The sequence below is a fragment of the Impatiens glandulifera genome, chromosome 7, assembly GCF_907164915.1.
Source record: "Impatiens glandulifera chromosome 7, dImpGla2.1, whole genome shotgun sequence".
Taxonomy (NCBI): Eukaryota; Viridiplantae; Streptophyta; class Magnoliopsida; order Ericales; family Balsaminaceae; genus Impatiens; species Impatiens glandulifera.
In genome coordinates, this window is record NC_061868.1 from 5,669,319 (window position 1) to 5,685,225 (window position 15,907).

Consider the following 15,907-nt stretch of genomic DNA (forward strand, 5'->3'; position numbering starts at 1 on the left):
CATCGCGGCCAACTATCAAGCGACCACCATCGCGACTGCAAGGTCAATCAACGTGAGACCGCATCCAACCTCATCATCATTTGCATCCAACTAACAACTTACAAAGTGTAGTAATATGATCATCTGCCAAATCCATTCAATTCAGCAACCAGCTCGTCTCACATGAATCAAGTCTCGAATATGTTAAATGAAACACAAAAATATTCAATTCAGCTATAATGGAAATAAGAACATAAATTAATCACATGATATTAGAACGGGTTTTGTCCGTCGTTCGTCGTTCACGAGGGTTGGTCACCTCTTAGAGTTTAGAGAGAAGGCGGAGAAGAGAGAGAATAGAGAATAAAAAAATGAAAAAAAATTGAAAATTTATAATAAATAATTAGTGTTCCGTCGCGTGACGTGACGGAGTATTTTCGTCATAACACAAGGGAAGTGGTAATTTTCGTAATATTTATGGGACGATGGACATTTTTCGAAAAGAATGCATTATTAGGGTCATTTCATTCAATTTTTCCATAGTAAGGAAGTTGTGATAATGAAAGATGATGTTTATGGATAAATGAGTCTAGAAAGTTAGTACGTAAGTGTGGATAGGTAAGGATGGTTATTGACCAATGTAGGATATATATAAAATGTATATAAATGCATGATATGTAATAAAAATAATGATGATGAAATATTCTAATAAAAATATAAAAGTATTTTTCTTAAGCAACTGTTTGATTTTTATTTAAAATATAACTTTTAAATTGATATATTTTTATGTATTTTCCTAACATTGCTCTTCTCTTTTTATTTTAAGAATGTTTTAAATAATAAAAATATATATATAAAACACAAAATCACTTCTAAAAAAAATAAAAATAAAAATAATAAACTTGAATAAGATTTTGTTTGGATTGTATTTTTTTAAACTAACTTTTTATTTCTTTTGTAGGTATTATTTCTCGAGTTTCACTACTCGTCTATATGTACAAACATTTTATTTTTAAATTTATGACTATGACATAAACGCATGATTTAGGAACAGAATGACACAACACTAGACACATGTTTAAGACTGGATTTACTCTTAGACGATGTTTTAAGATTTGATAAATAAATAAGGTGTAGAATAATAATATTTTAAATGACCAAAAGTTTAAAGTACAGACTGTAATGTGACAGACGCGTGAGACATTGCGACATAGCTCTTTCTCACATGTAACCAAACACTAAATCAATATCGAAATCTCTAAAATGTGTTTGAACACGCAAAATATTTGTTTTCCTAATTTCTCGAGGAGTAAATAACTGGCAACTCTAACAACGTCAAAGTTAGTTTAAATTGATATTTTTAAATGCACTATAGTCAAGTATACAATTTTGGTTTCTCGTCTCCCTCGTGACTCTGTGAGAAGGTAAGTGATAGGCACGACTATCGAGTAATAAAAACCTCCTATCGAAAATGGTCAATTTTTTACGTTACAATACGCTAAAATAATATTTATAAATTTTAAAATATATATATATAAATATAATTAACAAAAATATAAATAACCAAGCTCTAATTTCTATTTTAAAATAGATTAAAAAAGTTTAAATAAATTTGAAGTTAATCTCTTTATGTATTTTTTCAATGCAACAAATTCATTTGTTTCTCTAAACAAATTTGACTATTAAAGGTATTTTTTATCCCTATTATAATTTTGTGTCGTTTTAGCGATAGATATTTTTTTTATGATTATAAAATAAATATTTTTTCTGTATAAACGATATAATATTAATATCATATTTAAATTTTGGTATATTACAAATTTATATGTTACTTGTATTCTATCTAAATTTTGTCATACCAAAATATACAATAAAAAAAAATTGAATAATCAACCCTGGCCAAATTAAAAATGATGAAAACATTTCTTCTTTCATCGGACGGCTGAGATGAGAAAACGATCTCCTTTAGTTGGATGAGAAAACTCTTCTCCATCTTTAGATTTGACAATGGCCATTTCCAATCTTCTCTCCCCTTCAAAACCTCTTATCTTCTATTCATCTTTCTCCTCCAAGATTTCCATCTCAAAACCATCAAAACCCAAAACCCTAAATCTAATAACCGTCAAATCCAAAGGCAGCGACTCCGCCGACCTACCAGACCGTCTAATCTCCGGCGTCTGTTACTTCTACCCTTTCTTTGACGGAATCCAGTATGGAAAATACGTCATAACCCAATTCTCACCTATTGAAACCTTAATCCAACCACTGGTGCCTGCAATTAGGGTGTTCAAGAGTTTCCCCTTTAATGGGTTTTTGGTTTTTCTGACTCTATACTTTGTGGTGGTGAGGAACCCTAAATTCAGCAGGTATGTTAGATTCAATACTATGCAGGCTATTGTTCTTGATGTGTTGTTGATATTTCCGGATCTTTTGGAGAGGACGTTTAATCCGAAAGATGGGTTGGGATTGGATTTGATGATGAGTTTGGATAGTACTGTGTTTTTGTTCTTGTTGGTTTGTTTGATTTATGGGTCGTCTGTTTGTGCTTTTGGTCAAGTTCCTAGATTACCTATTGTTGCTGAAGCTGCTGATCGACAAGTTATGTGATTTGTAAAAGGAATTTCATTCAATCTTTATTTGATCTGCTGTTGTTCTTATCTAGATGATCTTGTTTAGTTTCTTCAAACTTATGAAACAACTATATTTATGAATGGACAATCCGAATACAACATTTGGGTTATACCTGTTTTGTGGCTGTCGAACTTAGCTGTGACTAAAATTTAAAAATCATTCATAATTTAGTTGGAATTTTACACATATCTTAAAAATAGGGCGCATAAATTTTTTTCTATAGTCATCTAATTTGTTAACTTAAATATCTATATATATATAATGATGCTTAATTTTTAAAGTGTCCGGATTGTCGGGTCGAGAGCTGTGGTTAATTTGGATACTTGGGTCGGATTATGGGTTGACCCGTTTTTAAATTTAAAACGGTTAAAAATAAAATTAAAAATGTTAGAGGTATGTTTCAAACTTGCAAACTAACAAAACAAGTACAACATTTTAACCAACTAGGCTATAAAGACTTTATATTTTAAATTCAACACCAAATTTGATAAACGCGAGACGTTTTAATATTAATATAAGTTCAACTTTTTAACTAACTAATATATAATGATGTTAAGTAAATGGATAATTGGGTCGGATTGTGGGTTGACTCACCTATAAACTTAAAACGGTTAAAAAAAAATAAAAAATGTTATCCGTAATTTTTTTTCACGGTTTTTATATTATTACTCGTGCAAATGCACAGGCTAAATGCTAGTTTTCTTAATAGTATTGATTTTATTTTGTCAAACAAAATAAAAACATTGTACGGTTTATTTTGAACTAAACGTTGTACGGTTTATTTTGAACTAAATAGTTCAACAAAATATAATCGGATATAAATCATCCCAACCAGTGATAATTTACTCGAAAATCACCATTTATGTTAAAAAAATCCTTGGAAATTTTTAATTGAAAAACTTATTAAATCCATATCATTATTATTTTAGCTTTTTTGATGGGTAGAGATTTTGAATATATATATATATATATTTTTTTTTGTTTTGATAAAAATATTTCAAAAATATTAATAAATAGTAATAAAAATATTTTTTAAAAATATAAAATATATTTTAAAAATATAAAATATTTTAATTAATAAATTAAGTGACATAATCAATCAAATTGAAATAAAATAATATTAAATTTTAAAAAAAAAACAAGAAAACTATGAGTTAGTTCAATAATTTATATTAATATTAACAAAATAAAAATTTATCTTAATCAATTTAATCCTTACAAAAGAAACGTAATGTTGTAATCATATTTTTTTAATAATTTTTTTTTGTATAATTATTGTTAAATTAAGTTTATTTTTAATATAAAATTAATAAATAATAATAATATAGATTAAAATAATTATATATTAATATAAATATTCTAAATAACATAAAAACTCAAATTTAATAATAATAATTCACAGTTAAATATTAAAGTATTATTATTTTAAAATAATTATTAAGATAGTTTAAATGAGAATAAAATATATAAAATGTATGGAAAAATTATTTCATATATGAAATAATTTAAATATTGTAAAATAACTGGTTATACAAATGTAACAAAATATTCAGTATTTATTTTTCTACAATTAATATTTTTTTAGTGGACTAAGTCTTTAATTATTTAATTTAAAATTTTGAAAATAGTCATTTTAAACTATTTGATGTACCATTTTGAAACATTAAAACACAATTAAATAGTTGTTTAATAATTTATAATATTAATATATTATAACTTTAAATTTTACATTAGTACATTCAGATTAGTAAAACTTCTTATTTTTATTTTAAAACAATTTAACAATTTATTAACTAACATATTTGATATCGCAATAATTTTTGGATAGTTGGCATTAGGGATGACAACGTGTACCTTACCTGACGGAGAGTGAAGTACCCATCTTCGAACCCGATTTTAATTTCACTACCCGAACCCGACAGGTATCTGTATTCCTATCCCTATTTCCGATTCATCGGGTACTCGATCCCCGACGAATACTCAAAAAAATTCAACTTTATAAATGATTTTAAAATAATAATATTAAAATATAAATAAAAATATTACTTACTTATATACTTATTTTTTTAGATTTTGAAAATAAATTAGAGTTGAGAAAAAATAAAATGAAAATTAAAAAAAAAATAGAAATTAAATATAAAAAATAATGAGAAAGAAATAATATTTTATTATTAAAATAAAAGTTGGAGTTAAATATTTAAAGGTTGGATCTGTACTCCCAAACACTCCCTGATATCACTGTTTCTTTTCACATAAAAGAAAAAAAAAAAAAGTCTTTGTACAAAAAAAATTAATATATATATTCCACTTTTACCCATTCTCTTTGGGAGGAAACTAAGGCACCTAATATTTGGTAGCAAAAACCCAAGATTTATATAAAGAAATATTTTTTAAGAAATATAAAAAATTTAAAGTTAGAGTGTAGTGTATTTGTGACAATGGTTAGAGTAAAGTGTAAATAAGAACAAATTAAATGCTGTATTTGTAATAATGAAATATTTGAAAAATCATACATTAAACTTTAATAAAAATAATTAATTTTAATATTAATATAGTCGGCATCGGATTTCGCACATTCCTCGTCCCCGACCGAATACATTCCCCTCCCAAAACTCAACTTTGGTCCCAAACCCAATTTAAAATATCCGAATCTGACAATCAGATACTTACAAATATAGGATATTATTGTCCTCTTAGTTGACATTGTATCAAAGTGAGTCTATTATAAACTTGTTTATCCAACTAGTATTATTATATATATTAATTCAAAATAAAACTTTAAAAGTGTTCTAACCATTTATTTGTTCTTCAATTTCAACTGTTTTAATTTGGTTATTTTTCTTTTTTGAGATTTTTGAAACTAGTCTAATATTAACATTTTTTTTTGTATAATTTAATAAATAATTAATATCATTAAATTATTAATTTTAATTACAGCTAGACATTTGATTATTTTGATTTGTTTTAATGTACTAAAAAAACCATATCCACAAATTATTTCTCTATTTAATTGAGTGCTTATTTGCAAACAAATCCATTTATCAAATTTTATTTATAACTATATTACTTCTTACATAAATTTGTTATATTACCATTATTATATTTTTCTATTTTTACATAATTGCTAAACAAAAGTTTTTATTTATTTATTATAATATACTATTCTAAAGAATTCCTTTACAGAGTTTTAACATCTTAATACAACTGTTTTTATTGTAATATTTTTTTAAATATTTATATTCAACACAACCTAGTAATATATACATATATATTAAAGTTCATTTCATAAATCAAATGTGAATCAAATCTAAATAATAATATTATTTATTAAATTCTGTCCATATTTCTTATGTAAGCAAGACAGCTGGGTGTGATTTAAAATAAAAAAATAGAAAAAGTAAATTTGCATTTATGTATAGATTTGGTTAATAATTTTTCTGATTTTTTTACTTTATATAAAGATTTACTAATTTAGTTCATATTATACATGTGTCTATATAAATAGTTTTTATAATATTATAAATAAAATATAGTTATTCACAAAAATTAAATAATTAGTTTTATTTATCAAACCTGTATTTTAGTCAGAATGCAGCTCCGGCAGATCGCCGCCGTGGTGTTCTTCATCGCCGCCGTTCAAGCGCATAATATTACGGAAATACTTGAGAACTCGCCGGAATTCTCCATCTTCAACCGTTACCTTACAGCTACTCACGTCGCCGATGAAATCAACCGAAGGGAGACGATCACGGTCTGCGTAGTGAACAACGCCGGCATGTCGAATCTAATCGGAAAACACTTATCGATCAATTCAATGAAGAACGTTCTCTCATTTCATGTTCTTTTAGATTACTTTGATAACCTAAAGCTTCACGATCTAGCGAACGGTACGGCTTTAACATCGACGGTGTTTCAAGCTACCGGTTCGGCTCAAGGAGCGTCAGGATTCGTTAACATTACGGATCTGAAAGGAGGTGTAGTATCGTTTGGAACGATGGATAATGGAGGAAAGACTGATGCGGTTTATGTCAAGAGTTTGAAGGAGATTCCGTATAATATTTCTGTTATTCATATCAGTAATGTAATCTCATCGCCTGATGCTGAAGCTCCGATGCCGACTACGGTTAGATCTCTGATAACTGATATGTTATATGAATGATGAATTGAAACTCGTTAACTAATGATTATCATTTTATACAGGGAGGAATGAATCTTACTTCGGTTATGTCAGCTCATGGATGCAAAATCTTCGCTGAAACGTTACTAGCGGCAATAGATGCAGAGAAGATGTTCAACGAGAATGCTGAAGTCGGATTGACGGTTTTCTGTCCCGGAGATGATGCGTTTAAGAAATTCTTACCGATATATAAGAAACTAAATAAGGATCAGCAACAATCATTGATGGAATATCACGCTACGTCAGTGTTTCTCACGATGGATAATTTGAAATCTAGTAACGGAATGATGAACACGCTTGCTACGAGTGGAGCGAATAAGTATGATTTTGAGGTGAAGAATGAAGGTAATGATGTGACGTTGAAGACGAAGGTTGTGACGGCGAGGATTACTGGAACCCTAATTGAAGAACAGCCGGTTGCGATTTATACGATTGATAAAGTTTTGTTGCCAAGGGAGTTGTTTAAAGTTAGTTTGGCGCCTACTCCGGCGCCGTCGCCGGAACCTGTGGCGGATTCGCCGAGATCTCCGTCGCCTCCATCGCCGGATTCTCCGGCGCCGTCGCCGTCGCCGTCGACGGACGATGATCAGGCGGCAGCTGATAGTAACTCAGCCGATAGGTTTGGTGGGGGAAGATTTATTTTTGGGGTTTTTGGTTTGTGGTTGTTCAATTTAATGATTTAATTTCTAGAGATATTTAAATGATTTTTTTTTTTTTTTATTTTAAATTGTATTGTTAATTGTTATAATCCTATTACATATTCAATAGCTTCTTCTTTTTAAATATCAATAAACCACAACAACTTACATCAAATTATACAAAATTGAAAATAAAAAATGATATGAAAACCAAGAAATTTACAAAAATACAAATAAGAATAGAAGAAAATGCATTTACTAAGCATACCCAATTTTACTTCGAATTTTTTTTAATACCACACATTCCAAGGGGCATTAGAATTCTGTGTAATGCCCCATCATCGATCAACTACCGGTTAAATCAGAGAAAAACCGCTCATAATAGAACAATTAAAATCGAAACAGTAGAACGAATTATAATTATCCTTATACACAAAGATGCTTAAAAAAAAGACAATACCTCAACTTTCATAAGAAATCTAAAAAAGTGTCATAACATTATAGTAGACAAAAGATAAGAATTGAGGTCTGATTAAAAATTAATAATAATCAAATTCAAATCATCTTGCAAAGACTTTCAATTTAAGATTATCGAAATCCGAAAGTATCGAGGTTGGGTTCCTTCAATGTACTAAAATTCTATAAATCCTATCAACAACCAAATTGTATCAAAAGCAAATAACATCAACAAAACCATGGCAACATAGAGTGTAAATATGTTTAAACTTGTAAAAATCTATTGAAACAGTAAACTAACATCCTTAAGAAGATAGATAACATTAACCATGGCTAAAAATATAAAGTTAAAATAAATAAAACTAAACTATTCGCCGATAAAAGTTAATCAGACCTTAACACCCTGGCCAGAAGGTTGGTTTCCATCTCCATCATCGTCGCTTACATCATCATCATCTTCTGCTTCTTCAGCTAGCTTGGTCAACTCATCCTGGATCATGAGCTTTATTAAAGACTTTCTTAGGGTTAGATCTGTCTTAAATCTCCCATCTGTAAAAAAAAACAAAGGCTCCATTTCATATTCTTGATAAAATTGTAATCATTTCATAAGCTATGGAAACATATATACATACCTAGTTGCTTGAGAATATCAGTGAAGGTAGCCTGCAGTAACAATGGTCAAAATGAAATATCAATCATTATACATTCTATTGTCCATGAAACAATCTTATACCTTACGAAAATAAAATTACTTTCAAGACGATTTTAAAATTACTTCTTACCGTGTGGAAGTCAACTTCCTTTAAAATCTCACAGATTGCATCTTTGAGATCGCCATCACTTGGGGACAGTTTCTCCTCCTTAGCTTTACTTTTTCCTTTCACTATCTTCTTGCCTCCTACACATAATAATAATAAACCTTAGGCATATTGTAAACAATGATAAAAATATTGATTTGGAAGATTTATGAATTATATGATGATCCTAAAATGACCTATAGTAAGAATTAATACTAAAACATCCTAAAATGTTCATTTGCTGTAAGTATCTCCATATTGATTATAACATTAGTAGAAGTCGAGATTTGGAGATATGAGTTCTGTGCTCTACCACCGAGCTAAGAGTCTTCACATTAAGTCTTATATATATTATAAAAATAAAAAACCAATAGAAAGAGCAATGTGTACCAGGTTTCTCTATGGAAGAAGATGCAGGTTTCTTCTTCAGAATTGAGGGTGTTTCATTAACTACTTCCACTTTCTTCTTCAGAGTTGAGGGCTTTTCATGAACAACATCCACTTTCTTCCTCCTTGAGAATGTTTTTTTAGGACTTGCATCACTGCTATCATCCTCCTTGTAGCGTTTAGATGATGACGATAACTCCACTTTGGTCTTTTTAGCAGGCCGGGTGGATTTCTTAGGGTTGGTGGATGATGATACCTTCATCCTTTTTGTTTTCACGATTGGTCTTTTCTTAACCGAGGATTTCTTGGAGCCTCGTTTGCGCTTACGAGTGTCTTCTTCAGACTCGTCTTCTGTTTCATCTGCACTCTCCTCCTCCTCACTTTCAGATTGTTCAGATGCTTCGTCTTTGGCATTTTCAGCAACATCACTAAAATTTTCCTCTTCCTCTTCTTCTTCTTCATCATCATCCTCTACCTCTTTCTCTTCATCTAATTCATCGTCTCCGTTCTCTGTCTTTCTTCCACTCTGTAATATACAGTAGATGAATAAGAAGGCAGTTGATATTCAATAATCAGTTATTGAGTCATTAAATTGAAAAGTACATATTTAATCATTAATTATGGTGAGGAAATAGCAGTTGATATTCAATTATCAGTTATTGGTCACTCCTCATCTGGACATTTGGAAACTAAACTTAGTCAGACACAGACACATATGCATGATGTATTGGTTGTTTCTCAAGATCTGGATAGATCCAGATACAAAAAATGTTTTCAAATGGCCCATCTTTTAGACCAGGAAAACAAAATTTCACCGGAAGAACTAGCACATCATTCCACCACCATAACACAATACACACTTCAATCAAGGTGCTTTTGGGAATCGAACCTGAAACCTCATCCTTTAGTTCAAGATTCTTACCACTTGAGCTATTTTGAGTGTGTCCAAATGGGACCATTATAACCTGAATTTCCACACAAAAAAAGATACCTTCCAAGCAGTTCTGTGGTACTCACTGTGCGCATGATGCTTCCATATGTCATACAGAACAAATCATACTGTCATAAAACTTCACAGATTGGATATTTGTGGAATACATATTGGTGCACATAGGTTGAATGACATGTACTCAAAACATTAGTAGAACAATAATACCTTGGCTGAATGTTTCGAACGACTGGTGTCTGCAGAAGCACTCTCTTTGGCAGCCCTCTTGCGCTTTTTGCCTTTGCTCGACTGTTAAGAATATTATAACATCAATAAAATGAAAATGAAAGGCTGTAAAAATATTCATTGCCATTCTAAATGTATGTCGTAGCAGCAGAGACTAACCTGTTCCTCCTTCTCAGCTAGTAGCTCAGTAGTTGTAGAATGAGGAGCAACGAGAAAGTCGGTCAACTTCACCACAATGTCTTCCTGTGGATACAGAAAAACTAATAGATAAAAGATAGCGATAGAAATTATGCAGCAATGAGTATATGAAACATATTCGACTATAACAGCAAAACTAGATTAGGATTTATAATTTTTCATTTTAAATGATAAAGTTTGTGTTCACAGAGTTGATGGAAATGTGAATCTTCTAGTAATACAAAACAGAAATTATACTATGTCTTGAACACATGACCTACCACGTTGAATTGATCTCGATCTCAGATTAGAATTTTCTATCGGCATGAAATGCAAATCAAGTGCTCAAATCATCAACAATTTCACTTATTGATGATAGAAGAGATCTAATTCAGTATGCCATGAACAATCACAACATACATTTTCTATTTACTTAGGGTTAGGGGCATGAGATAAAACTGAAAAATAAGTGTTAATGTTAAATAATGAATTTTAAGTGTAGAATAAGTTGAGCATCTAAAAAGTAAAAGTTGAATAAATCGGAAATAATTAAATTTTTATGTACTTGGTACGTATGTGATTTGATAAAATGTGGACCTAATGTCCAAAAAAATACTCAAAAGACTATTTTACCCTAATAATGACAAAAAATGATTAATTTTCAAGGTTAAAGTTGTCTTTTGGTGCTCTTAGTAAACTACCGAGTTAAGTCATTCATATGTTTCCCAATTAAGCTAGATTTTATTAGTTAATATGAGCTGAATCTAAATTACTAAGTTATTTTAAATCACACTTATCAAATAAGCAATTAATCATTGATAAGTTGCATTATCGAACATCGCCTTATCTACATTAAAATGGTCAACAAAAACACGAATGTCTTTGAACTGATCTAATTTATGAGTTAATAATCAAACCTTCTTAATAGTAGCCTTGTTAACTTGTAGGTCAAGAACATCACAAAGTTCCAACAACTTCTCCTTAACACACTTGTCCAGTTTTTCTTTCACCTTCAACATTTGCTTCTCCTACATAATAACAAGTTTAAAAGGGTAATTCAACTTTAATCCAGATATGTAGCATGAAATTTGAGGAGTATTAGAAAAGAGGAAACTGTGGAAGGAGAGCAGAAAACATTATTCACCTCATTCTCTTTCCAGACATAGCCAGAAAATTTGAGGATGTTACTTTTGATCTGAATAGCCTGCATAATAACAAGAAATGTGATCAGAGTTATTTACAGCCTTCCAGAATATTTTTACCCAATGTTCAGACCTAGAAGCAAGTAGCAAAGAAATTCAAACATAATCAAATATGCAGTTGTAGAAGACACAAATATCAAGTTAAGGGATATCATATAGGAAATTAGCCATATTAATTAGTCGGGCTATTTTGGAATCAATTTTTTTCATATTGATCATGATCTGGAAAAAACTTTTGTTATGTTTGACAAACACCATGAATCTAAATATTAACTTAATCATCATCCAAAAGATATTTTGATCATCATCAAGAAAAGCTATCTCTATACCAAGCAAAGCAAAAAAACTACATTATAATATGGGTCACCATATAAAAAATGATTTATATACCAAATGAAGCTGCACAAATCATAGTATAATCTGGATCATTATAAGATGATCATGATACAGAAAAATCTTATACCAAACGAAAAAAAATACTAGTCTCCAAATATGCTCAATATTGATTCAGTTTGAACTTAGGCAATTTTCCAATGAGATCGTGATTGTGAGACATAGTGTGACAAAATACTAGTCTCCAAATAGGCTCAATATTGAGTCCATATGAATAACCTACAGGTCAAGGATTGAGCAAATGAAAACATTGGTGAATGCATACTTCTAATATAAGCAATTATTTTAGCAAAAACAAATATAAGCAAAAAGAAATCTAAGTGCACATGCCGCATAGCTCTTGAATAGAAATCAAAATCACTGCATAAGAAAGAAGAACAAATGATGAAAGAATTTCAACTGCAGTTACCTTTCCCCTTCTTCCAAAGAGAATTGTATGGAGCAATTTTAGTATGTCATCGCCTTTAGTATTTGACAATTTGTAGGCAACTGCAAAGATTTACATCAAAATGTGATGTCTACTTCACAAACTTGGTCAAATAAATAAATAACTTGGAGAAACAAAATGAATTCAAAAGAAGTGAATCAATCCAGAACCTTCTCAACCTACCATTGGGTATGTCTTTTAGTGCAGTACCTTGACCCTGAAATTCAAATTTAAGTGCAAATTAATCATTTCTTATTGAAACTTGAGAATAAAAGTATTATATAAGGGTTCAGTGATCAAGGAAGAATACCTTTTCAATCAGGATTTCCCTATTTGAATCTTTCTCAATTGTTGCAACCAACCTCTCTACAGATTTCCGTTCACGTACAGGACGTCCATTGAAAGAAGGCAGGGGTGTTTTAGGCTCTTTGATTGTCTTTTTGTTGTCATCTTTTGCTTTCCCCTTACCTCTTGACCCTTTCTTCTTTATAATTTCTTCAGCCTGCTTATCTTCCTCTTCTTCTTCTACTTCTTTTGGTTCTTTTTCATTGTCTCTTTCAATAGATGTGTCTACTTTCTTGTCAACATTTTCCTCATTCTCATCTTCTTCTCCGGCTTTTGTCTGTATATCCTCTTCCATTGCATCCACTTCATTGTCCTCTTCTTTATTACCATTCTTCTCATTTTCTCCTTCTTCATTGATCTCTATCTCGAGTATACTGCCTTCTTCCTTAGGCTCTATTTCTTCTTTCCTGTCTTCTTCTTTCTCCACCAGATTTTCATCCTCATTGTCCTTAGTCTTCAAACTCTCCCCATCAATATCCATCTTGTGTTCCTCAGTTATCTCATCAGTTTTACCAACATCCTTCTCTGCATCCTCATCTTGAACAATATCTTCACCCTTCTCAGATGTAGAATCTCCATTTGACTCTGCAACACAAAATTCAGTCACAGGCTCTTTCTCTTCTTCCACTTTCTTGTGCTCCTCAGTTATCTCATCATTTTTATCAACATCCTTCTCTGCATTCCCGTCTTGAACAATATCTTCACCCTTCTCAGATGTAGAATCTCCATTCGACTCTGCAACACAAAATTCAGCCACAGACACTTTCTTTTCTTCCACTTTCTTGTGCTCCTCAGTTATCTCATCATTTTTATCAACATCATTTTCTGCATCCTCGTCTTGAACAATGTCTTCACCCTTCTCAGATGTAGAATCTCCATTTGACTCCGCAGCAATAAATTCAGCCACAGGCTCTTTCTCTTCTTCCACTTTCTTGTGCTCCTCAGTTATCTCGTCATTTTTACCAACATTCTTCTTTGCATCCTCGTCTTGAACAATATCATCACCCTTCTCAGATGTAGAATCTCCATTTGACTCGGCAACACAAAATTCAGCCACAGGCTCTTTTTCTTCTTCCACTTTTTTGTGCTCCTCAGTTATCTCGTCAATTTTACCACCATCCTTCTTCGCCTCCTCGTCTTGAGCAATATCTTCACCTTTTTCAAGTGTAGTAGAACCTCCATTTGATTCTGCAACACAAGATTCAACCACAAGTTCTTTCTCTTCCTCCGTCTTGTGCTCTACAGTTATCTCAACGTTATTAGCATCCTTTGTACCTTGAGCATTATCTTCACCTTTCTCAGGTGTAGAACCTCCATTTGGCTCTTTGTCTTCTTCTTCGGCTTTTGTCTGCACATCCTCTTCCATTGCATCCACTTGATTATCCTCTTCATTATTATCATTCTTCTCTTTTTCTTCTTCCTTGATCTCTATATCGGGTATTATGTCTTCTTCTTTAGGCACTATTCCTTCTTTCTTATCTTCTTCTTTCCCTTCCAGCTCTTCGTCCCCATTGTCCTTAGTCTCCAAAATCTCACTATCTTTCTCAGCATCAACATCTTGAGCAACAACTTCACCCTTCGCAGGTATAGAACTTCCATTTATCTCTTCAACACAAGATTCAGCCGCAGGCTGTTTCTCTTCTTCCTCTGTCTTGTGCTCTACAGTTATCTCATCATTTTTTTCGCCCTTTGTATCTTGAGCAATATCCTCACCCTTCTCAAGTGTAGCACCTCCATTTGACTCTACAACACTAGATTCAGCCACGGGATCTTTCTCTTCCTCACCCATTACAAATTTATGATCCTGTCATGATTGTAAAAACATATTTTGTATAAAAAAATAAAGCAAGAAAAAAAAACCTACTTTTTTTTTAAATGCAGTTGACTCATGAATTCTCTTAAGAACTTGTGCCTCAAACTCCAAAATTAGGGTTTAAAGGATGTCAGAGAGAACGACTTAAACAGTTGGTCGATCTTGACATTCTATGAGTATAAAATTAAACAACAACAAAATTAATCTAATCTAAGCACCCAAGTTAGCAAGCAAAAACTTTTAGAAGCCCTAGAACAAGATAGAAAAAAATACCCATATACAAAGACCAACTGCATACAAAAAACAAAGCAAATGAAAAATAGAAATCTGAAGTAATGATAAACTTAAAACACACAAGTGAAAATATCTGATATTTGTTAACATAACCTACAAACCCAGCTGCAAAAGATGATCTTTTTCTTGTCAGGAAGCAAGGAAACACGAGAGGTATAGAAAGAAAAGAGAAAATTGAACAGAGAATGAAGTGATTTGAGAGACAATTGCAGAAGAGGAAATGGGTAAAACTTACTGAAAAAATCGAGCGGGAATTCCCTTCTCGAAACTCTGTTCACAGTGAGTCTGGGTCTGGTAGTTCTCTCCTTTTCTCTCTCTCTCTCTCTTCTTCTTCCTATTTTGAGAGTCGCGTTGAATTGAAGTTGTAGAAAGTGAGAGAGAGAGAGTGGGGGCCATACATTATTATGATATTTTCTCATTTCGGTCCGGACTTCAAAGGCGGATTTAAGAGATGGTTTAATAATCTGTACTTTCAACATTCATTAATACATTTAAAGTGGTTTATTTAAAAAAAAAATTGAATTAAAATTTGGATTTGGATTGTTTCTTTCAAAATTATAATAATTTGGAACTTCTATTATTGAATTTTTCAAGATGAGGTTTTGTATTTATGGTTTTAAATATCACTGACAACTTATTATTTAAGTAAATTTTATAAATAAATAAAAAATTTATATCACTAATTTAATTTAACTACTATATTTCAGAAAATTAGTAATTAAAACTTTTACTTCGTTAAAATTTTATATTTAAATTAATGATATAAATTTTGTATATATTTATAAATGTCACAACCGTAAAAAAAAAATTTATTTTATATAATTTTAACAATAAAAAACTCTAAATGGTAAGATTTGAAAAAAAAATGTCAAAAATCTTAAGCACTCAATTAACCCAATTTTACAATTTTAAAATTCATAACAAAAATAAAATTATTTGACATAAAACTAACTCTTATCATGATTCAGATAATCTTTTAAATTATTATTAAAATTATTTTTTAAATCATGATTCATA

General features: G+C 30.8%; 3 protein-coding genes across 5 annotated transcripts; 2 read left to right on the forward strand and 1 right to left on the reverse strand.

The window, feature by feature from the left end:
• Positions 1-1,965: 1,965 nt before the first annotated feature.
• On the forward strand, positions 1,966-2,636 carry LOC124944493 (protein TIC 20-v, chloroplastic-like). The gene has a single exon (XM_047484752.1). The coding sequence runs from the start codon at positions 1,987-1,989 to the stop codon at positions 2,584-2,586; it is 600 nt and encodes a 199-aa protein (XP_047340708.1). The 5' UTR covers positions 1,966-1,986; the 3' UTR covers positions 2,587-2,636.
• Positions 2,637-6,164: 3,528 nt separating this feature from the next.
• LOC124944492 (fasciclin-like arabinogalactan protein 1) lies at positions 6,165-7,471 on the forward strand. Its single transcript, XM_047484751.1, has 2 exons — positions 6,165-6,733; positions 6,811-7,471. Exons 1-2 carry the CDS (start codon positions 6,200-6,202, stop codon positions 7,468-7,470), a joined length of 1,194 nt encoding a protein of 397 aa, XP_047340707.1. The 5' UTR covers positions 6,165-6,199; the 3' UTR covers position 7,471.
• Positions 7,472-8,088: 617 nt separating this feature from the next.
• On the reverse strand, positions 8,089-15,262 carry LOC124944546 (DEK domain-containing chromatin-associated protein 4-like). Of its 3 annotated transcripts, XM_047484829.1 has the most exons (13): positions 15,126-15,262; positions 13,316-14,587; positions 12,749-13,282; positions 12,622-12,655; positions 12,421-12,500; positions 11,561-11,620; positions 11,334-11,444; positions 10,399-10,482; positions 10,222-10,302; positions 9,069-9,591; positions 8,664-8,779; positions 8,514-8,544; positions 8,089-8,430 (listed from the first exon to the last, which is right to left on the reverse strand). In XM_047484829.1, exons 2-13 carry the CDS (start codon positions 14,570-14,572, stop codon positions 8,270-8,272), a joined length of 3,072 nt encoding a protein of 1,023 aa, XP_047340785.1. In that variant the 5' UTR covers positions 14,573-14,587; positions 15,126-15,262; the 3' UTR covers positions 8,089-8,269. The 3 variants fall into 3 exon arrangements, with proteins under 3 accessions (XP_047340785.1, XP_047340784.1, XP_047340783.1); XM_047484828.1 differs by having other exon boundaries at positions 8,664-8,776; positions 12,749-14,587; XM_047484827.1 differs by having other exon boundaries at positions 12,749-14,587.
• Between the last annotated feature and the right edge of the window lie 645 nt (positions 15,263-15,907).

Bases quoted from the DNA above. Each gene is read 5' to 3' on its own strand.
- LOC124944493 (XM_047484752.1), top strand. From the start codon at position 1,987: ATGGCCATTTCCAATCTTCTCTCCCCTTCAAAACCTCTTATCTTCTAT.
- LOC124944546 (XM_047484827.1), bottom strand. From the start codon at position 14,572: ATGGGTGAGGAAGAGAAAGATCCCGTGGCTGAATCTAGTGTTGTAGAG. The intron at 10,303-10,398 runs GTTAGTCTCTGC...TATTCTTAACAG, and splicing joins TAGCTGAGAAGGAGGAACAG to TCGAGCAAAGGCAAAAAGCG. The intron at 9,592-10,221 runs GTATTATTGTTC...TGTATATTACAG, and splicing joins GTTCGAAACATTCAGCCAAG to AGTGGAAGAAAGACAGAGAA.
- LOC124944492 (XM_047484751.1), top strand. From the start codon at position 6,200: ATGCAGCTCCGGCAGATCGCCGCCGTGGTGTTCTTCATCGCCGCCGTT. The intron at 6,734-6,810 runs GTTAGATCTCTG...CATTTTATACAG, and splicing joins AAGCTCCGATGCCGACTACG to GGAGGAATGAATCTTACTTC.